This window comes from Cavia porcellus, unplaced genomic scaffold (genome assembly GCF_034190915.1).
Source record: "Cavia porcellus strain 051 isolate PalLab524CR breed Dunkin Hartley unplaced genomic scaffold, mCavPor4.1 scaffold_16, whole genome shotgun sequence".
Classification (NCBI taxonomy): Eukaryota; Metazoa; Chordata; class Mammalia; order Rodentia; family Caviidae; genus Cavia; species Cavia porcellus.
This window is the reverse complement of record NW_026947499.1, coordinates 32,027,924-32,050,606: the sequence shown is the minus strand read 5'-3', so window position 1 is coordinate 32,050,606 and position 22,683 is coordinate 32,027,924. Positions and strand designations below refer to the sequence as shown.

At 47.5% G+C, this 22,683-nt stretch overlaps 2 protein-coding genes across 7 annotated transcripts in view; one reads left to right on the top strand and one right to left on the bottom strand.

Annotated features, from left to right (window-relative positions):
- LOC111754000 (uncharacterized) overlaps positions 1-22,683 on the bottom strand; it is a 105,493-nt gene that overhangs the window by 22,396 nt on the left and 60,414 nt on the right. The window lies entirely within an intron of this gene.
- Lmf1 (lipase maturation factor 1) overlaps positions 1-22,683 on the top strand; it is a 111,133-nt gene that overhangs the window by 79,613 nt on the left and 8,837 nt on the right. For all 3 annotated transcript variants that reach the window (XM_003478086.5, XM_063226247.1, XM_063226248.1), the window contains one exon: positions 12,361-12,528. In XM_003478086.5, coding sequence (XP_003478134.2) covers positions 12,361-12,528 — 168 coding nt within the window. The remainder of the gene's footprint in view (positions 1-12,360; positions 12,529-22,683) is intronic.

The following is a 22,683-nucleotide window of genomic DNA, read 5'->3' as shown; positions in this document are numbered from 1 at the left end:
CCAGATGCCCATGTGCTAAGGGTGGGAGCCAGGATAACATTTGACATCCTGGTGCCAACACATATCCCTGTCCTGTAAGACTCTTTTTCTCCATGTTTCAGCCCATTACCCACAACCGAAACATGGGAAAGCTGATATTTATTTGCTTCTTGGCCCAGAGGCCACTTGTGTGGTTCTCACTGTCCTTTGTAGCTTCTTGGTTCTGAGCTTCAGGCGTTTTACATCCTGTCTGAGTGCTGAGGTACTGTCCCCTCACAGTTGCATGTCCACCATCCTGGACCACTGTATTGGTGCCTGAATATCAGAAAAGCACCATTATTGGTTCTCTTTAACCTGAAATTTTGACTTCAAGGTCTTGAGACCTCCCTCATCCTCTCAAATTCCCTCAGAAATCCTCTTGCTATTCTGCTGTGGGTCCCAGAGCTCCTTTGTCCTCAGGCATGCTCATAGACTTTCAGTAACACGCCAAGAGGAAATGCCAACCCCACATGCGCTGTGATATGAAGCAGCCCCTGGGAACAAGTGACCTTGCTGTGTGCTAGTGACCATTCGTACACAAACAGGCCAGGTGCTGGAAAGTCTTAGAGATGTTTGCATGCAGATTTCAGTGGGAAGTAATGCACCAACTGTCCCCTGCCAAAGAGAGCAAGCAGGGTCTGCTCTCCAGGACAATGACAGTCTTCAGCTGGCAGCTCTCTCCACATGTCATTCAATTCAGCGTTCAGCCTAAACATGGGGAAAGCCCCAGAGCATCTCAAGACCATCTCCAGAGCATGGCCAGTTGGGACACATGGAAAGGGGAAACCCTGAGGGTCTGAAGTTATGACCACAGAAGCCCAGAAGCCAGTGCCACACCTGGATCAGGGAGGGCCTGAAAGGAATCCTGGTTATAAAGGCTGTCTCGCTCTCGGGCTTCTCTGAATCTATGAGTGGCCAGTGCTGCTCGGGATCCTGCTGCATCACACTTGGGCCTCAACAGTGACAAAATGTGCTTGTGCTACTTGCTGGCCCAGAAACACAGGATGGCTATGCCTCTGAGTCCCTCAGCATAAGGACTGCAAGGCCAGGTCCTGTGCCCACCTACAGCTCTCTGCCACAGAGTGGTGGTGGCTTCAAACCATCTAGATGAGTTTTCACTGGGGACACTGTCTACATAGGGTATGGAGCCAAATACAAGGCAGGCACATGGCACACGTCCCAGTTCTGGAGTCAGGAAGAGATGGATGAGCAGCTTAAGGTGGAATTGGGGCCCTGGAACTGTGGACAGGCCTGGATGGATGAGCTGAATGCAGGTAGGGAACAGGAACCAAGAAGCCTCCCTAAGGACACTAGTCACCAGCAACACACCCCAGCCTACCTGCCATCTCTGTCCAGCTTGCTGCAATCCAGCTCCCACAGCCCCACCTCAAATTGGATAATTTGTAGTATAGCTCATAGAACTCAGGGTAGTTTCCTCACGATTGCCACTTATCTCAAAGGTATCAACCAGGAATCCTTAGAGGGAAGAAATAAAGGTCCCCACACCTCCCTTGGTCACCAACCCTGAAGCATGAGTCCCATTGTTTTGCAGGGTTTTGTTACAGGACGGGCTGGTGAACTCACTGGCCATTTGGGGTTTAGGCTATCTCCAGTCCCTCTTCTGAGGGACGGGTAAGGCAGAAATTCACATATATACAACAGGTACCTCTGTGACCAGTACCCCAGGAATGGCCTCCTTAGCTTGAGCTCTGTCTGACTAGAAAGACCTCATAATGAATAGACACCAGGAGCCCAGAGCAGATGCAGTGTGGCTGCCCTGACTCAGGTCAGCTGCACCTTGCTGCAGGTGCAAAGCCTCCTCTCACCCCCACGTTACAGCCACCACCACAATCACTGCAGAGTGCTGATCATTCTTTGGATTTGCAGCTGTCCAGCACCAAGAAGAGGATCAAACTTTGTGTCACTGATCCAGGAATAGATCAAGGATTCTGTTGAATGTGTCTCACACATTTCTGTTGAATGTGTCTCACTTTCACACCATCATAAAGTTGGGGACTACCTGTACACATTTATCATTATATCACAGTGTCATGGACCCACCTGTTATCTGATGGCCTGGGGAGCAGCCCTATTGTCTTGGGCTCTGCTGTTCACAGAATGACTATTGGGCTCACACCCAAGCACTAAGGTGTTGTCCCCCCATCTCAAGATCAATCATCCATTCAAGTGATGTACAACAAAGGCCTTGTCACCAAGCTTGCGGGCTCCACTCCAGAAGACAATTATAATCATAGCTTACTAAAACCTTCCACACAAATGCCCCCAGGAGCGCCACCCCTCAGATACTTACAAAGAGAAGTAAAACAAATCTTACCTCTTAGCAGCTTTATGTTTATTCAGTTATCTTTAAAATAACAGTGTTCCATTTAGAATGGTAAGGAAAAACTGCTGGTGGCAGGGACATTCCCATGTTAACCTCTGTGCTCTGTAAGGTTACTAGGACCTGAACTTTTCAACTACTTTGATTATGCTTTTTTTTTTTTTTTTTTTTTTTTTTTTGCTTTGCTTTGCTTTTTGCTTTTAATAAAACTTAGTTTTGGGCTGGAGATTTAGCTCAGCGGCATAAGCCCTTCCTTACAAGTGTGCGGTTGTGAGTTCAATCCCTGGTACCGATAAAAACAAAAAAGACCCAAAAAAATAGCAAAAAAAAACTTAGTTTAATATTAGATTTAATATTAGAATAGTTGCCAAGAGTACAGAAATTTCTGGGTACCTTTCACCCAGTTTTTCCTAATGTTAACATCTTACACTGCGGTGATACATCTACAAAACTAAGCAACTAGCATTGGTACATTACTGTTAATTGTACTCCAGACTTTATTGGGTTTTACTACCTTCTATTTTCTGTTCTAGGACTGATTCCATGTTGCATTTAGTTATCATATTTCATTAGTCTTCTCTGGTCTGTGTTTTAGTAGGGTTTTTTTTCTCATATTTTGATATGACCATGAAAACTTGAAGTCTATCTAGTTAGATATTCTGTATAATGTCATGACCTTAGTTTCTCTGATGTGTTTGTCATAATTACACTGCAGTTGTGGGGTTTGATATCAGCATTATTGGTCTCATGATATCAGCACTATTTTCTGATGATAATTAACTTTAATCTTTTGACCACGGTAATGTTTGGTAGTTTCTCCTCTGAAAAGTTGCATTTTTCTTCCTTTCCAAATTTCCTCCAGGAGAATACAATATTAAGCTTTAAACCTTGGGAGAAATATCTACATACATTAATTGGAATCCTTCTGTAAAGAAAAGGTGTCTCAGGGCTGGGGATTTAGCTCAGCAGCATAAGCGCCTGCCTTGCAAGCAGACAGTTGTGAGTTTGGTCCCTGGTACCGATTATAAAAGGAAAAAGACAAAAAAAAAAAAAAAAAAAGGTGTCTCTTCTCCCCGCTTTATTTTTATTCAGTCATTTTTGTTTTCATCTATTACATAATTTTTATTTTGTTGCCTAAGTTGTTCCAGTGTCAGCTATTGTGAGCTCTTTTATGTTGGCTCATGTGTCTCTTTTTTTTTTAATTATCTTCTTACTAGAACTTTAAGATCTTCGAGCCTTATTGATTATGCAAATTTGCACCTTGACATTTCTCCATATTGTATGAAAATCTTTCATCCTATGGCTTTACAGTTAAACTTTAACAAGATTAGCTGTGTGTTTTGGCACCTCAAAGTGTCAAAAATCTTCTGAAGCCAAATTAAAAAGCCATGACCACCCACAGTGGGCTACATCATGGTGGATCTGTGCCTGAAAGCTGCAGCCTTTATGTTGTCCTGCCTGTCTCCTTGTCTTTATCTTTCTCCCAGTTTCCCTCTGTCTTATTCTCCCTCGTGTCTCTGCTTCTCTTTCTCTGTCTCCATCTCCCTCCGTCTCTTCCCCCACCTGATAAGTTTCTCTGGAGCAGCACTAATGAGTTAACAGAAGTTTATATTGTTGTTTTGCTCCAGAGTCCTGTGCACCAAGCTGACCTTTAGTCTAGGGAAATAAATCACTTTCTACCACTATTATTTGTAAAGTCCCACAGACTCCACATGTATAAAAGAAGCCTTTGTGTGGTACTGAGTTTTTAAGTTAGAACTTCAACCCCAAACAAGAACAGCTGCCATGCAGGTCACCTACACCATCACTAGTTCAGAGTGCTGACACAGTGTAGATGCTGTGATGAAGCCTGGGCACTGTGAGCTCAGCACGGATATGTGGGTGTGTCTGCATTTTTGTGTTTGGGAGTACATGTATTCATGCATGTATGCATGTGTGTGTTGGACAGGTGAATACTCCCTTGTGTGCTCTCCTGCTGAGTTCTGCTCCCAGGTACAAGCATCCTAACACCTGGAACCCACCCTACATTCGCTTCCTTCTTCCTCAGTTTTTCTAACCAGGGAATAGAGCATGCCTGCGGGTACCTTCACTTGGCATTGCTAGTTTACCCTGTTGCGACTTGGTGGGCTTCTCTCTTCCTGTGAGATTCTTTCTCTGAAAATGTCTAGGCTGGGAAGATGACCTCTGAATCAGCAGCATATTCTAATCACAAAGTTGACGTGTTCTTGGATGTATGTGTGCCATATTTCTCAGGCAGTCTTCCCCTTCCTACCTGGCCAGGGGGAGCATGGTACATGTGAGCACCCACAAGGAGAAGAAAGGAGCAAAAGGCCACTGCCCCTCTAGCAGTGAATCAGGATGTAAAGGATGCCCTTTACATCCACAATCCTGGCTTTGTTGGCTACATATCTGAGATACCAGCTAGTCTATGCTGCTTTGCAGATGTCTGAGTATCCATAACTTTTGGCCTGGACCCTAGGGAGCCCAGGCCTGAAGGGCAGCGATTCCCCCAGCAGGTCCATGTGGTTAGTCTGAGACAAGGTGACATGTCTCTTGTCCATCTGTTCTTTCCCCTGACCTGAGCAGCAGTCTGAGGATGCTCCCCCCATGCCTTCCCCTCAGGACATACCCCTGCCTGCTTATCTCTTGGGCAGGTGCTCTGAGAAAATTAGGGAAGTTGGTTGCAAATTGATGACATGGAGAATCTTGAGGCTTAAGAGACCATGCATCCCACAAAGCAGTGGATGATGAAGCCCCAAGTTCTCTCTTTTCACTCTTTCAAACATATTTCTGCTGGGAGTTTAAAAAGTAGTATCAGGCAATGTTTTTATGTTGTGGAACATTTAAATGCTTGTAGTAGGGAAGTAACATGCTTTCCATGGGGGTAGCCTTGTGGGTGTGAGAGGTGCTGTGCTATTACAAGCTGTCTAATGAGTCTTCATTTCCACACATAAGGGTCAGCACTCCACATTGAAAGAGCTCTGTGTAGATGCTGGGAGCTATGGAAGCCAAAGGGGCAGGAATGTTCACAAGCTAAGGTCACAAGCTGCTCCTAGAGGGCTAGACATCTGTGTGGGCTAAGGTGTGGGTAGCACAGGGACCCACCCAAGGGGAGAGATATCACTAGGCTCTAGGAACACAAGTCCAAACACAGCCACTTTCCAGGTGGCACCTTTAGGAGTCCTCCAGGCATGAGCAAGTTGGCCATGGGCTTGCTGGCCTGGGTTGTAGCCCATTGCAGAGCACAAGCTTAGCATGGTACACAGTATAGGATTGATCCCCAGCACCACAGAGAAGAGACAGACAGAGACAGGAAAGGAGAGGAAAGGAGGGGAGGGGAGGAGAGGAGAGGAGAGGAAAGGGGTCTGCTGTGTGTGAATGGCAGGAGCTCCTGGTTTTAGGGACACTGTGCCAGGATCCTAGACAGAGACCAGGTACTGTGCCCACATCATCATACGTGAACACACCACACATGCACTCATGAGGACCCTGTGAATATGAATCAGGGACCCCAGGAGCCAGAAAGATTCTGTGTCAATTTCAAGTGCCCTATATCTTCTGTTGCCTGGGTTTAGGCAAGTAGCATAATCTATACCAAATGGTTCTGCAGTGCCAGCCTGGGGCACTGAGTGCTGCAAACTCCTCCATCACTTGCCCACCCCAGGCCTGGGGCTCTGGACATATCAGACCAGCACCAGTCAGCCTGTCTGGCTCCCACGCTCTACAAGTGTCTGCAGTGGTTCAGAGCTGCTAACAGCCCACAGGGACAGAGGCTGCTGCCCAAACAGTCTTGCTAGCAGATGCTTATGGCCTGTGCATACCCCACCCCCATGCCAGGCTCATACTTGGTTTCAAGGTTATCTGTGTCTCCACACTGCCAGGCACTGCTGTCTGGGGCTGTAGAATCCACCTGCCTTCAACACAGCATGTTTCATGACTGCTGTGTCCCGGTGTCCCATCTGTGCAGCCCACTTGGCCTCTGTGCCAAATCCATGCCTGGGGATGCTTCCCAACTCCACACCATGAAGCTATGCATGCCTTTCCTCCCTCCATAGATTCCTTCCTCCTGTGTCCAAGGCCTGCTCACATGAAACCTCAGCCATAAAACCACTTATTTTTGGTTCAGTGGGATACTGGGGACTGAACTAATGGCCTTGACACTAAGCTACACCCCAACTCTTTTTTATTTTCAGACAGGATCCTGCTTAGAAATATCTTACTTTTAATGGTGACCAGGGGACCTGTGCTGCCAGCTGTCTTGGGCTATAATTGGACATGGATCACTAGTGCCCTAAGATTTAGGTGTCTGCTAATCTGGAAATAATTTGTGCCAAGGTTGACATATTCATGAAAGCCATAAAAGTTAATGTTACAGATGCCGTAACCAAATCTAGTCCAGTGAACTAGAAGCTGCAGTTCATTGCTTGTTCACTGGAAGATTTACTGAGCTGAACCTGCAAGGCTTGGGGAGCACAGGCTGCTTCCTATGAGTGGGTCCCCATGCCAAGCCACAGGTAGGCGCCAGGTTATGGCCTTAGGTCATCAATGACCATGGCTGCATGGCCAAGGATAGAGAGTGAAAGCATCAAGAAACTCTTCTGGCTTTTTGATGATGAGCAAGTCCTACTCCTGACTTCACATTGATCACACACTGACTTAAATAACAAAACACACCAGAATGCAGAGTCCATGAAGTTAGAAGTATGTGATTGAGTTTCTAAACCTGAGGGAACTTTCTAGATATTGGGGGGGGGGCTTTTTATTTCATTCCTTTATTGTCAGAATATACTTCATTGGCCTTGAACCTCTTAAAATTTTCAGAATTTGGTTCGTCTAGGTGGACATTTCATCTGAGCTGTACAGTGTATACTGTTCTGCGGAACTTGAAACTAGGCTGGCAGCTGGTGCTTCTTCTGTCCCTCCTTACTTGCAGTCCTCTGTGCTCCATTCAGTTTGGCCCTTATCAGGATGGGTGTTTACATGCTACCCTTCCTTCTGAATGCCATGCAGCAGTCCTCCTCAGGTTGTGCTCCTCCTCTGGTGTCTGCTTTGTCCATAGCTTTCCCATGAGCAGTGTCGGTGTAGTGACACTCACCAGATCTGAATCATCCCTCACAAGGCAGCACCTAGCTGCATCTTACTTGTTCAGTTTGACAAATGCTATCCTCTCTGAGGTTATTTAGACTGTTTGCATCAAACCTGACCTTTGACATGGACAGACATTAGTCTGTTGTCTTCTTATCTCATCCTTTTCTGCCTCAATTTGACTAAATATGACTTTTTCTTTATGGTTGATTTGCTCTAACTCTCTGTTGTTTTATTTCTGTGATCATTTTAGGATTTAAAGTATATATATCTTTAACCCAATCCATTGTGCCTGCAAGTTATACTATCTTTAATTCAAAAATGCTAGAAGACCTTTATAATAATAGTCTTCCATTTTCCCTTTCTGGCCTTTTTACTGTTATTGTCAGTTACTTTTGCATGTAAGTCACATACTATATTTTATTATTTTTCTTTAAACAACCACATCTTTTTAAGTTATTTCATTAAATTGCAAAGCAAGCTCCTCTGTTTGTGTACTTAGCATGTCCAGGGCTTCTTACCCATCTGTGCAGATCCAGACTGCCAACTCACATTTCTTTTTATATCTCACAGATTGCTTTATGTTTTCGTACTGTAGGTTTGCTGGTGACACTTTTTTCAGCTTGTCACTGTCTATCAATCCTTTATTTCACCTGGGTTTTTGAGAGAAATTGCTGCTGGGCAGGGTTCCAAGGTGACACCTTCCCCTCCCTCATGTTACTTCCCATGAGAATTTCTTGGCTGCCTTTGTGTGACATAACTTCATTCTGTTTGGTTGTAAGATCATCTTGATAGTCTTGAGCAGGTTGTCATGATATGCTTTGTGTCATTGTCTTCATGTTTCTGGTGCTTGGAGTTCGTTGAGTTTCTTGGATCCATTGGTTTATAGGTTTCATTTGGAAAATATTTGGCCAATATTTCTTCAGATATTGTCTGTACACTCTCCTCTTCTCCAGAGTATCCAGGTACAGGTATATCTGGCTGCCTGTCACGTCCCACAAATTACTGATACTTTGCTCCTAATTACTTCTGTGTATGTTTGGATTCTTCATAGATGGTTCCCATCCATCTCTTTCTCCCCAACTTTTATCTGCTAATAGTCCTACCTAGTACATTTTTAATATGGAATGTTTGAGTTCCTTTCCCATTTCTAATGTGCAGTTTCTATAGTATTTTCTTTACGGTTATCATGGGGATTACACTTAATGTCCTGAAGTTACAGTGCTCCCCTTTGGATTTGCACCAGCACAGCCTCTGTGACAGGCACAAACTCTGCTCCTGAGTCCTGCTCCTGTCAGAGGCTGGTTGGTGTCATAGAATTACATCTTTGCACACTGTAAGTTGAAAACTATGACCTTGCAATGTTTAAAAGTTACATGGATAAAAAAAGTAGAATCACAAATCAAAGTTCCAGAAATACAATTCTAGACTAATAATTGCTCTTTTCAAAATAGTAGCCTCTTAAATCATGTAAAAGAAAAATGTAAGCGGAATTACACACCACTGTTATATTAGTACTAACTTCTGTAACCATCCATCCATTAGCTCTATCAAGACCTTTCTTCTGATGCTGTCAAGTTATGGGCCCTACAGGCACTTGCAGAGCTCAGAACAGATTCTAGATTCAGACTTCATTCCTAACTTCTCCTGTCCCACAGCATACCCCAGACTGTAGTGACCTAGAATACTAGTAGTGTCCTCATGATCCTAACAGTAGATTGGTCCCCTCTAGAAGCTCCTATTCCTACCATGTCAAGTAGGGACACTTGTTGGGTGATAGCCAGCCCAGAAGGGCTCTATTTCTCTTCTGGAGCCTAACACTGCTCCACATGGGAATACCACATAGCAAGTGACCACGCCTCATGGGGGGTGACTTTGCCTCACAGTGGGATGACCTTCCTCATAGATAGTAATCTCAGAGGAGCGTTTTTCATGGACCAGTCTTCATAAGGCCTATATTGGGATTACATGCCCAGGTATCTCTTGCCATGTATCATCTTGGTGAAGGCAAGTCTTACAGTTAGCTGGGGATCAAGTGCAAAGGATGCAGACTTTGCCCGTGGTGGGTCTACTGTGTGCACACCCACATGACAGTGTCTGGCCACTGCCACCTGTGGAGCTGGGTTAAGTGTCCTTGCTGTTTTTAAAGTGTTTTTATATCTCAGTCACCACTATGTTGCTCATGTGGTGACCCCAACAATAATGGCTTCTTTGGGTGCCATCCCCGCCCAGACAGTAGCTACCACTTTGGGCCTTAGATCTCTGGGGACTAGTTACCAGGGAACTATTGCCACCAATATACTTCCAGATACAGTGTCCCTACCACGGCCTCACATGGTCAGTCAACATGGGTGTCCTCCCCACCCCATCAAGAGTTCATATGTCCCTAGGACACTGTCTTCAACACTGTGGAGGGGCTGCAAATTCAGATGCCAGCTGATGGACCTGCCTTGGGCACACATGTGCCACCTTCCCTTGAAGCCTCTCTGCCTGGATTGGTGTGGCTAATATCCCAATCAGTGGGTAGGAGGCATGCAGCATGGTCTCCAGTTAAAATAAGTATGTGGAGTTTGAATCCCATTCTCCAGACAGGAATTATGGCTTTACCTTTTGGATTAAAACTCACAACACAGAATCTGTACTTTGAAAGATGGAAAAATAATGGACTGGGTTTTCTGTCCTTTAACTTTTCCCTCAAGGGACAGAAAGAGGTGCTCAAACACCAGCATAGATACATATCTCGCAACAATGCTCCCCCTTCCAAATCATCACCCTGTTACCCTTTCTGACTTTGGATTGTCTCCTTTCAGCACAGATTTGTAAAATGCAACCCCAGATCTGAGCTATACCGGGTTCTGGGTGTTACACACTATCATTGACCCCTAATGAACCAGTGCTTTGCCTTCGTAGAACCGCAGGTACCAGCAGCCTGAGCTCTTGGCTTGTGTTTTACAAGGTGTAGTGTTGCCTCCTTCCACACACAGTTTATAGCCAGGCTTCAGTGCAGAGAGGAAACTTTGTCCCTGTGTACCAGAATGGGGAGACCAGGTCCTCTCATGGCCTTGCACCTGCAGAATAGACTCAGTCCACAGAGGGTCCAGGACATCTAGCAGAGATGGGCACCAGAAAACCTTGGCCTTCTTCCCAGAGTCTCCAGTCTTTATCAGCCACGAACACTGTCATCACTGCCATTATTCTCGCTCATGGCTACAGTGATGCCTGAATGCATAGGCAACAGGCCTTCCTCCTGCAGAGCTGGTCCCCTACCCCTTGGCTGTGTCTACTCGGTGTGTTTTACTTCTTCACAGTGCTGCATTTTGTGAGCTGATGCACTCTAGGTAAATTTTTCTTTTCAGGTAAATCTTACATAAGCAAATTTTCAGGAATAGTTCCCAACCTGTTATGCAGGTTTATGGCCTTCTGGATCCAGACAACTTCTGTGTCCCCTTAGCCTGCAGACAAGCCCTATAGAGGAATGCTAGCTGATCTCTCAGCCACATGTTCTCTCCATCCTGGTGGAACATCTGGGGCTTCAGAGCCCAGAGTCCACATCATAGCCAGGTAGATACTGTCCCATCCATCCTTAGATCCTTTGTCTCCTTTGATCATTGTTGTTTCTATGTGGGACACAAAAGTCCTCAAATCCTAGGAGGGAAAATTCCCTCTGCTGAGCAAAGTGGAATTAAACCCCACAACTCCTAGATCCTGCCTGTCCATAGAGGTGAGCCCAGAGCTCTAGCAGGAACCACAACAAGGCCACATCAGGATGCCCTGGTACTGGTGGGGGACGTTGAGGTCTTGCTGTCTGGGTCTGTGGGGTGACGGGTTAGGAAGGTGAAGGGCCATGGCCCAGGGCTGAGCTTACTGACAGAACCACAGGAGCTCAGCCACTGAGTCATGTCCTTGGGCTCAGGCTTATTGGGGACCACTGTACAAAGGAAAGATTGCTGGTCTCTATTGGAAAACACTTAAAAGTGTATGTCTTCCAAGTACCACCCTAGACAGCACATGCATGGAGGGTGCAGTGTATCTGCTGCATAATTCAATGAAGAGTTTGACTTCCTTCTTGTCCAAGAGAGGTGGGTTTTGTTTTGTTTACTTTCTTAAGAATTGGATGAGTAGCAAGGATTGTGCACCTGAAAAAGGGATGTAGGGGCTCAGGAGGGGTGGCCTGCAGGTTACTATGAGCCCACAGGTGAGGGCTCTAGTCTCATGGTTTCTGGACTACCACATAGCTAAGTCTAACCCAGGCTTGTGCTCACCCCTTACCATCCTCAGAGGACTAACATGAAAGCATCTTCTCCAACCAGGTGACTTTTCCTCCTCCTTGCAGCAGACCTCCTCCTACTTCCTTCTGCCTGTTTAGCATCACCTAGTGCTATGACATCCTTACCTGCCACATCTGGGCCTGTGCTTAGGTCCCTGCCCCTTGAAAAGAGCCTGTGCGGCCCGATGAGAGGCCCCACCACCTCCAGGAAGACATAGGGACCTCAGGACCTTGTTGAGCCCAGTAGTGGATGTGGTCTTCAGATATGTGCACCAAGCAGCGTTGGGGTCTCCTGCAGGAGGCCATCCTGGGCTCCAGAGGTTGCTGCCCTGCCATCGGCAGTCCATGAGCAACAAGGCTTCCCAAGGCCCATGTTCATGATTTGGACCCATGGTTTAAAGGCATGACTCTTTAAATTAAAGCGGGCAGTTTTTGCTTTTAAATGATGAAGGTTTCATAACAGAGAAAAAAAAAATTTGTTTTGACTTCAAAACCCACCTCCCCTCAAAACTGCCCTGGCCCTTCTCAGACAGCCAGTTGGCTCTACCTGTACAGGCCTCAGGGGCCAGGAGGTGCTGGAACCAGGTGATATGCCATCTCTGAAGCCCCCACCAGCAGCATGGAGGCTCATGGTCTCTTGTCTCCACAGACACAGCCTGTGCCCAACCCTCTGGCCTACTTCCTTCACCAGTCACCCTGGTGGTTCCACCGCTTCGAGACACTCAGCAACCACATCCTGGAGCTGCTGGTGCCTTTCCTTGTGTTCCTTGGGCGCCGCCTGTGCCTCCTCCATGGAGTGCTGCAGATCTTCTTTCAGGTGAGTACAGCCACTTGCCACCACCCCATTTCCATGCATCTGCAGAGGCACCAATAACCTCATGATTTCTCACTGACCCTTTGGCAGAGAGGACTGGGGCAGACAGATCTTGCTCCCAGCATCTCCAGGAGAGACCTCACCAGCTCCACCTCATCCCCTGGCCCTGAGCAAGCTCTGTACCCTTCCAAGAGCATCTGTGCAGGATGGTAAGGGGTGAGCACGGGCCTGGGTTAGACATACCACAGCCCAGCCCAGATGCCTCTACCTTGCTAGGTCCAATTTCTCTTTGAGTTCCAGAAGTTTCCTGTCATGTGCAGATTTCAGTATCCCGGAAGTTGGGGTTTTGAGGGCCCCATCTAATGCTGTCTCCTTGGGGACATTTGATGTCAACATCACTGTCTTCCCCAAGCTGCAGGCTCCTGGCCCCCCTATTCTGAGGGGCTTCCCTGGGTCCCGCTGACTTCAGCCCACAATACTTCCTATGATTTTTGGGATCCACTTATCAACTTCCAAGGAAATCACAGTTGAGATTTTTAAAATTTCTATCTTGCATATTATTTTTATGGAGGTGTAACCAACATCCAGTGAAATGTACAATCTCAAGTATATGGCATATTTGGACACTTGTACCCAGCCCACGAGAACCATCCACCTATGCCTTTCCTTCAGTCCCATCTCCACCATAACACCTGTCTGAGCCCCTCATGCTGGCTGTTTGTACCTTGGGCAACCTGTCCCCATCCTTGCATCACATTCCAGGAGAACAAGCCGTCACTAGCAGGAGCCACAGTAAGGGAATCCAGCCTGCTGTAGACTCTGCTCTGTTTCTGTTTCTTTTTTTTTTTTTTTCCTTACAATCCTATAATGGACCCTGTGTGCTCATCTGCCTGGGACTTGCTCTCAAGGACACTGCTGGGCCATGGGACATTTTTTGTGCTTGTCTCACCCATTTCCCCAAATGGTGTACACTTTTTCCCCCTCCTCCAGCAGAGCTGGGCCCTCATGGCTTTACATTCTTAACTGTGTTGTTGCTACTGGTCATTCCATGTCAGCCATGTCACGGTACAAGTGGCACCTCGCGGAGTTGGCCTCTAGTGGCCATAGTGTTCATAGAGTTCATTGAGAAGAACTGATGTGGTCATAGCTGTCTTTCCATACTGCAAAATTCTCTCCAGAGAGGGAGGTGTGCCCTTTAGCTTCACAGGTCTGTGATGTCTATGTACTTCTATTTCATACATGTTTGGGCATATTTGTTCTGTGCCACTTATCTTTGTTGGTATTACAAATGGACATCTTTTTTTTAACCTAAAGTTTCTTCTTTGACACTGTAGTTGTGTTGCAGGTGTGCTGCTGGCCTTCAGACTGGGTCTTCTTAAGTGACTTCCCTGCACTAAACAAGTCACCCTATGGGTGGCTCTCTGATGATGCGCTATGAACAGCAGTGGTGTCTCTTGTCATTTTGTGAGTTCTGCTCCTACCTGTTGTCCTTGCTGTACTGGGTCATAGACTATGCACCACAATGGCAGCCTTGTCCCTTCCCGCCACAGCATACCTGGTATATCTGCCAGCGTCTTGCAGGTTTTGGAGCTGCTAGTGTCATATTCTCTTTTCCTATGGTTTACGGGGAGTTTGGCTTCATAAGTTTTGGTTTTTGTTTTATGGTCAGGAGTGGATGCTGTTTAGTAGATGTGTGTTATGTAAGGGTCCCCTGGGTTTTCTTCTCCGATTTCCTAATGTGGTGAGTTATGTCACTCCCACTATTGTCAAGCCAGGTTATATTCCTCGAATAAACCCAGCTTGGTCATGCTATGTGAATTTTAATATATTACTGGGTGTAGTTCACCAGTGTTTTGTTTTGGATTTGTCGTGGCTGTCAGTGAATGAAGCCTGTCTGGTTTTCCCTCCTAACTCTGCCATTTGGATTTGCCATCTGTGGCGTCTCCCTCCCCACACAAATGGGGACAGCCTCACTCTCTAAGAGCTCAGAAAGATTCAAGTGGCCTGTTCCTCTAACCTAACCCAGACTACTGGACACGGGTTCTTTGCAAATACTGAGGCAAACCCTGCCAAGACTCTAGGACATTCAGTTCCCTCTCTAGGTAGGAGGCAGCTTTGGAAGGTACCTGTGTCCCAGAATTTGTCCATTTCAGCTGATTTCAAGTTTATTGGCCAAAAAAAGGTTGTAATGTTCCCACATCATTACAGAATGTGGCTGTGAGCTGCTCCCCTCCTCCTGCCCTCATTTTCACATCTGAGTTGGGCTGTGTCTAAACTAAGTGCCTGAGCCGTGTCCACAACTTTGCCATTAAAATGTTTACCTTGTCTCTGTCCCTACCAGCTCATCTGCTCTTCTTGATCCAGTGTTTTAATTATTTTGCTTTATTTTGTTTTAAGACATCTCTTAGGACATCTAAGGGACATTTTGGGTTTATATGAACATTGTGCAGAGACCAAAGAGGGTCCTCTCTCCCTCTCACTATGAACTCCTCACACTGATGTGCATGACCCAGAGTGACACGTGATTAACCAAAGTCTGCATCTCATACCGGGTTCCCTCCTGTGTGACACATTCTGGGATTAGGACACATGTAGGAAGACGTGGTTCCACCACCACAGTATCGTACAGTGTTTTCACTACCCCTAAACTCCTCTGAGTTCTGCCTGTTCATCCTTCTCCACACCCAACCCCTAATAGCCCTAGACCTTTTCCTGTCCTTGTATTTCTGCCATTTCCAAATATCCTAGTGTTGGAATCATTCTCTGTCTCCTGTTCAGACTGGCTTTTCTCAGTTGCATGATTAAGACCTCATATCTTGGGGGCTGGGGATTTAGCTCAGCGGCATGAGCACCTGCCTTGAAAGCAGGCAGTCCTGAGTTTGATCCCCGGTACCAATAAAAAGGAAAAAGACAAAAAAAAAGACCTCATATCTTTCAGTGACAATCACTCCTTTCTCTTTAGTGCTAAATGTGTCCCTCATCTGGGTGTTCCACAGCCTGTGTCCCACCACAGACAAAGTTAATTGGCTTCATGTTCCATGCAGGGCACTAGGGTACTTGACCAAGCATGACAAGGAGGGTTGTATGAACACATGGGGGGTAACCATCCTGGACTGATGGATCTCAGAGACCTAACCAAAGCCTGAATAATAAGAGTTTTCACCTTTCCTGCCCAGGGGCCACAGGAGCCATAGCCTCGTCTGAGGACACTCTCAGGAGGACAGAGCATCTGTGTCACACCTGCTCCATGCACACGAGAGCCTGAGCCATTTTCAGCCCCATGTCCTGAGGTCCCAGGGGTAAAAGGAGGTGCTAAGCAGAGGCTCAGCCTCTAGAGAAGTATCCTCACTGTGGGCCTCTAAGGCTAAGTATCCCTGGCCTGTAACTCCCACCAACTTTTTTCTAGTGAAAAATAAGGAGCTGTCCACACTGGCTCAGGTCCTGGTGCAAAGGCACTGTGCAAGACCCCACTAAATACAGCCTTGGCAAGGAATGCAGGTCCGTTCGTCCTTCAGCTTGGTGCCACTGCTGGCGTCCACCCCCTAGGCCCCCTGAGCTATGCTGACCAGTGCCCCTTGCTGCTGCTTTCCAAATAAGCTGATGCTGCTCCACTAGCACTGGCAAGAAGTAAATCATTCCATTACTTAAACAACAGGTGGTGAGGACTGTATCCTTTATGCCTGAGGGCAGACCTGGGAAGATGTTATCTCACCTTAGAACAAGTGGCTTCGGGTACCTTCTGAGGCAGAGCTTTATCAGACTTCAGGATAAGCATCCACCCACCAAGACCAGCAGCTAAGCATCCCACAGCCTCACTGTCCAAAGGCTGTGGGGACCACCACATCTGTACCAGGTATGGCTTCTGTCCTGGGTCTGCTACTGTGAAGTAACGACTGCATAAACACATCCCTCAGTACAGTGATGGTGCACTGATCTAGCCAGAGGGGGGAGTGCTCATCCTCCACCTGAGTCCCTGGGCTTGTTCCAGAAGACCCAGCTCAATGGCCTCCTTACTGTTCCTCAAAGGTCCAGGTGTGTCCCTGGCATCCTTTCTAGCTCATGTCACATCAGAAGAAAACACAGATGCCTGGGGACCATGACTCCTCTCTGGGCCCTAGTCTGACATCACCTAGGCAGGGTGGAGTCTTGGACTGGGGACTGGCAGGGCACAGCATCAGTCATCCCAAAAACAGATGCCCATAGTTTGGAGACAACATAGTGTGGGGTTAGATATGACTGTACTCTTAAATATGGGTATCTTGGCAGGGATATAACTTCCACAGCTCCAGTGTCCTTCCTCTGGGAGGAATGGGGTGCAACCAGGTCACCTCCTCCCACACGGAGTTTATACAGCTGCTTCAGAGGGTTCTGCAAGGACACAGGATCCACCAGCTTCTTTAAGAAGTACATGTGGGAAAGGACAGAGAAGCATGGTACCCCAGCTCCAAGGGCGTCATCAGCATCTACCACAGACTACATTGAGATATCAGCAGCCCACTGGGGTATCAGTCCTCTCGAGGAAGAGGCAAGCTAGGTCTCAGATTCTGCCAGAGGCTGTGAGGGAAGAGAGGGGGCCTTAAAAGGCAGCTTCTGAAAGACACCTTCCCTTTCCCACAACTGCTCTGACTCCCCCTCTGCTGCATTTAGAGACAAAGGCTTAGGAGGCACCATTAGTCCCCACACTCCAGCCAGGCCCAGGGTCAGATCTCAGCAATAGCCCTATTCCAAGAGCTGAACATGTGTGCTGGCATTCTTTACAGATAATGAAATAACAAAACTACCATTTTACATCTCAACAGTGTTAAGCACATTTTCAGAGTTGACCAACCAATACACCTGATTCTAGAACTTCTACCCTATAGCACAAGTAGAACCCACTCCTCCTCACCATTGGCTGAGTCTGCTCTACCCTATGGATCTACCTCATCTGCATGTTTGTGCAAACAGAATCACATAATGGTGCCTTTGAGCCCCCTTCAGCGAGCACAAGTGCCTGAAGCTAGCTAGATGTGGTGGCACACCCCGATAATCCCAGCACTCAAGAGCCTGAGACAGGAGGATCACTTAGGGTTCAAAGCCAGCCTTTACTGCAGAGTGAGACCCTGTCTCAAAATGAGCAAAAACAAGAGGAGGAAAAAAAAGAAGGAGAAGAAGAAGAAAAAGAAGAAGAAGAAGAGGAAGAAGAAGAAAGAAGAAGGAAAAAGAAGAGAAGGAGGAGGAAGAGGAAGAAGAGGAGGGGGGGTATCTGAAGTTTGTCTGTGTCACCATGTGTGGGGTCTGATTCCCCTTTAAGGCTGAGTGATCTGCCTTTGCTTGAACATGTGACTTTCGATCAGCTGTTCCTAGATTTTATTTGTGTGACATCGCACACCAGATTCCTCCTCTGTTTCCTGCCATGTGCTTCTGCTTTTCCTGAGTGCCACATGGTGCAGATTGAAGTTCTGGTTTATGTCACAGGGGTAGTGCCCGTAGGCACATGTGAAAGATCCCTATGAGCACCACATCCCATGTGAGAGGTCCCTGCGAGCACCCAAGCATCAGCCAGTCAGCACATGTTCTCTCTGCTACCTGTGAGCTCTGTAAGGACACCCCAAAACCTGCTCCTTTCAGGATCTTGTTACTTGGCCCCAGAACATTGACCCTGTCCCCCAGGCCTGGGGTCACTACTTCACATTCCTCCTCCACCCCCAGCACTATGCAGGCCTCACCCCAGTCCTTTGCAAAGTACACTATAGGTTCATCTGGGGCTCTGCGGCCCTCGGTAAACACAGATGGGCTGTGAGGAGATTCATATCCCTCCAAGGAGATGGGCTGCAGGGACACTAGGAGGAAAACAAGGAAGATAAGATCCCCTCAGAGCACTCAGGCTGCTCTACACCAAATTCCATCCTTCTTATTAAAGAAACAGCCAGATTGGTGGGAGGGGAGCTGGGGGGGGGGGTAAGCCAGTGTGGACTGATGTGAGCCTGATCTGGGATCTGAGTGCAGCCAGTTCTGTCTGCCTCTGTCAGCAGTGTCACAGGACTCCACAGAGTGCTGTTAGAGCAGAATTTACTCTCATACTGTGCTTTTCTGTGGGCCTGCTTCTCTCAGTGTGGGTTACCACCTGAGTTCCCATTAGAATGGCCCCAGGTAGGGGAGTCTTTGGAAATAGGCTCAGACTGCCACCGACCCACAATGAGGCCAGGACTCTGAAGGGGGAGGACCCCAAGGTGAGGGGATCTGGGTGTTGCTCAAAGCTCCCCAAATAGTTCTGACACATAGCTGGAGCAGAGCAGCCCCTAGGAGACCAGTATCTCCAGACCATGTAGTGGGACAGCATGGACATGGGTCCACTGATATGGCGCATTTGTGAGAATCTTCAGGAAGAGTGGTTTGGGCTGCTCAGTGCACAAACCCATAGGCCACAGTTGCTATCCCAGGGGGCACAGGGGCAGCTGCAAGTTTGTGACAGATGTGGGCAAGCATCTCACCCTCCCTAGCCTTCCTGTAACAAGTGGCTGACACTCATGCTTTGCAGCCTGGAGGGACAATAGCAGAGAGCTGCCCACCAAGACTGAGGTCATCTGGGAAACACAGAGCAGCCTCTGGGCACTCTCGGAGTCACCATCTGCCAGACAGGGCCACATGGACAGCAGCCCCTTGGGAACACAGTGCAGGCCTCCTGGATACACTGGGGCTATGGAGCGGTGGCTCCCTAATGCTCACACTCAGGGTCATTTATGAGCCAGTAGCCCAGGAAAGCCAATCATGTCATTCCAGTCCAAACTCAAAAATCCAAGGGGCCCCACTCCAAGGGTAAGAGATGGTACTCCTCAGGTCAGCAGAGAAGCGATTCACCCACCCCCATCTTTTCTTTTCCTGCCCTGCAATTGTCTTCTCCATGGCTTATTATTGCTGTGCTGTCCACAGTTCCTTCCTCCTCTCTGTAATGTTTTCACTTCTGGCTGCTTTTAAGACCTCTCTCCTTGATTTTGAGAAGTTAAATTAGGACATGTTTTGTATGCTTTTCTTTGAGTATATCCTGGCTATGATTTCCTAGGCTTCTTTATCTGTGTTTTGGGGTTTTTTTTTTTCATTAAATTAAGAAAATGTAGGGCCTCTTTCATCAGTTTTTTTTTTTTTCCTGCCACTCTTAAACTACCTGTGAACTGGGCCCTGCACATTCCTGCTGCAGCCTGGAGTGCTTTGCTTCTGCCCATGACACCTGCACTGGCCCAAGCTCACAAGCTCATGGTGTCAGCATAAAGTGTTGTTGTTGTTCCAGAGCTTACTCAGGCCTCACAAGTCACCTTTTCACCTCTGGGATCATCACTGGTTCTTATTTATTGCTCTCATTTTTCTCTTAAATTTAAAAGAAAACATAGTTGCAGTTTTGCATCATTTATAGTAACTATTTTAACATTCTTACCTACTTGTTTCTGATTCTGTTGGCTTTCCCCTGCTGACTATGGCTTACATTTGCAACAGTCTCTGTATCTGAATCTGGCCAGTGCTGCCACACTCTTACAACTCTGAGCCCCATCTCTGTCATCCCTTAGATGCTTTCTTCCTATGAGCAAGTCCACAGAGGCCTTCACCCAAGTGCAGGTATAGTCCTATTCACAACTCCTGGTGCGGGGTGCCTGTTTTTCAGCTGGTCTGTCCATCTGGATCATCAGAATCCTAGATTCTGGCCTGCATGCTCACCAGGTCCCACTCAGCACCCTGCTTCCCTGCTCCTATCCTTTCCCTGACTTGAGGCCCAGACAGTGACACAAAGACATTCCTACCCATGCATTCCAGTTCCTTGTCTCCTTCATCCCCTGCCCTCTGGGTTGCTCTCTCCATGCCAGGTCTGAGAAATGCTCTGCTCCCCATTCAGAGGTTGGGGATCCCACAGCACCTACAGACAAGTGTCTCAGGACAGTTTTCCTATTTTCCTGCCATTCTTAAAACTACATGTGAACTAGGCCCTGCACATGCCTGCTTTAGTAGTATTTAGTAGTTTGTACTGGCCCTTAAGATTCCTTTCCCCTCATGCTGCCCATGACCCCTCTCCATGCCCTGGAGCAGAAGCCACAGGCCCAGCATTGGTCCTGAGCTCACCCACACAGTGTGAAATCACAGCAGTGCTGGGAATCGCTGAGCTCTGAGTCTCAGTGGGTGTGGCAGTCTTCCAGAGGTGGCTACCTTGTGTCTGAAGTCCCGGATAACAGTACTCCTCCAACTAGCTGTATCCAGTAGAGGTGGGACACACCCTGGGAGGTCCAGTCCTAAGGTGGGGCACTGAGCAAAATAGTCTCTTAGTCTCCTTCCATCTTTATCCCTATTGCACAGATGTTTAAGGAGGACAGTAAGGGTGCAGCTGGGCTGTGGAGTAGATTCCAGGCCACGGTGCACAAGGCAGTGTGCCATGGAGACCAGCAGGGGTTGAACCTTGCTATTCCTGAGGATTCTGTCACTGGACCAGTACTGTATGCTCATCTCAATCATATTGGAGCCTTGGCAAGGGCCACATGTCATGTTCTCCTGCTTTTGTAGGGGTCACAGTCCCACAGAGGCTCTTGCAGGTATAAGCAAATGGGCAGTTGGGACACACTCACACAACCCCTCCTTCTGGGTACTCTGAACACCTATCCTTGTGGGATTCATTCTAGTGAGACCTGGGACCATCAGTTCCTCACAGGACACTCTGAGCCTTGGTCCAAGTGATGCCAATTTTGGTCTTAGTGCCTTCTGCATCAGATCAGTGAGAGAAGCTAGAAACTATGTGAGTTCTGTCACCATCCCTGAGGAGGAGAAAACACAGATGGAAGTCACACAGGAACCTCAGGTATCTAGTGATGTTCGATCTGCCATTGTTGGATGGACAAGGGAGCTGTTTCACTCTCAGCTACAGTGACTATGCATCAGACCAGCCACAGGAGTAATGTGAGAGATCTGAGCTGGTACAACCACTAAGAACAGATGCAGGATGCTAAAGTGTTCTCATAGGAACCCCAGAAGCCCTCCAAAGCACCCCAAAGGGCTTCATCCAAGGTCAGGCCATCACCTGACCTTTCATCCACTTGATTTACAAGAATGCTTAGGCCCCATCACAGCATCAGCCCACAGCACAGGGCCACTTTCCGGTCCTGACTCTGACCTGAGTAGCTGCCTCAGAAAACCACAAGAGTACCTCATGTCTATGCATCTCATCTACCCAGACAGTGCCTGCCATGCTGGGGCTAATGGGCTTGGGGCCCTTGGCAGGCAAGCGGCTGGGCAACATTATGCAGAGTGGGAAACAAGAGTTATTTTGTGACTCAAAATCAGCAAATCTAACATTCCAGATTAGCTCAAAGAGAGCCATGAATCCACATTTTGTACACCACCTGTATAATCCGCAAAACTGACAACTGTACCAGCCCCAGCATGTAGACACCTCACTGGATATCAGCATCCATGACTTTAACCTCCACTGTAATTAAAATGTAGGCCATGGGGCTGGGGATTTAGCTCAGCGGCATAAACACCTGCCTTGCAAGCAGGCAGTCATGAGTTCGATCCCTGGTACCGATAAAAAAAATTTTTTTAATTAAAAAAAAAATAATAAAGTGTAGGCTATGATTCACTCTCACCAACATGGACTCAACTATGGATTTTTGGCCAGCAGAATATGACCAGGGCAATCCTAGGGTTGACACCCCTGGTCCCATCTGCCAGGAACAAAGAAATTGATTTCTACATGTCCAGGGTCCACCATACCACACCCATGACAGTCACTGTAGTCCCCATCCTTTCCTCCTCTGTGCTTGTCTTCTTCCTTCCACTTGACCCATATAGTTCATTCCGGCAGTATATTTTCCTCTAACTCTAGGAATTCCTACCCACTTCTATTACCCATCTCCTTCACCTGGAGACCTCTCAACCCCACATCTCTTCCTTTTGGGCTGCCCTGGACCTGAGCATGGTGCCCAGCTATTCCACTCATTTAAGTGTAGCTGCTAAACCAGCTCTTTCCACAGCAAAGGAGGGCTTCTAAAGCTCAGCTCCCACCATGTCTCCACACCCTCTCCCAGAGGCTCACAGGGAATCGACCTAGAGCTCTTAGGACAGTGGTGCCAAACCAGTCTTGCAAGTGCTGCACCAGCTGTTATTATTGCAAGCTCTAAAAGATTTGCCACTACTGTCTTA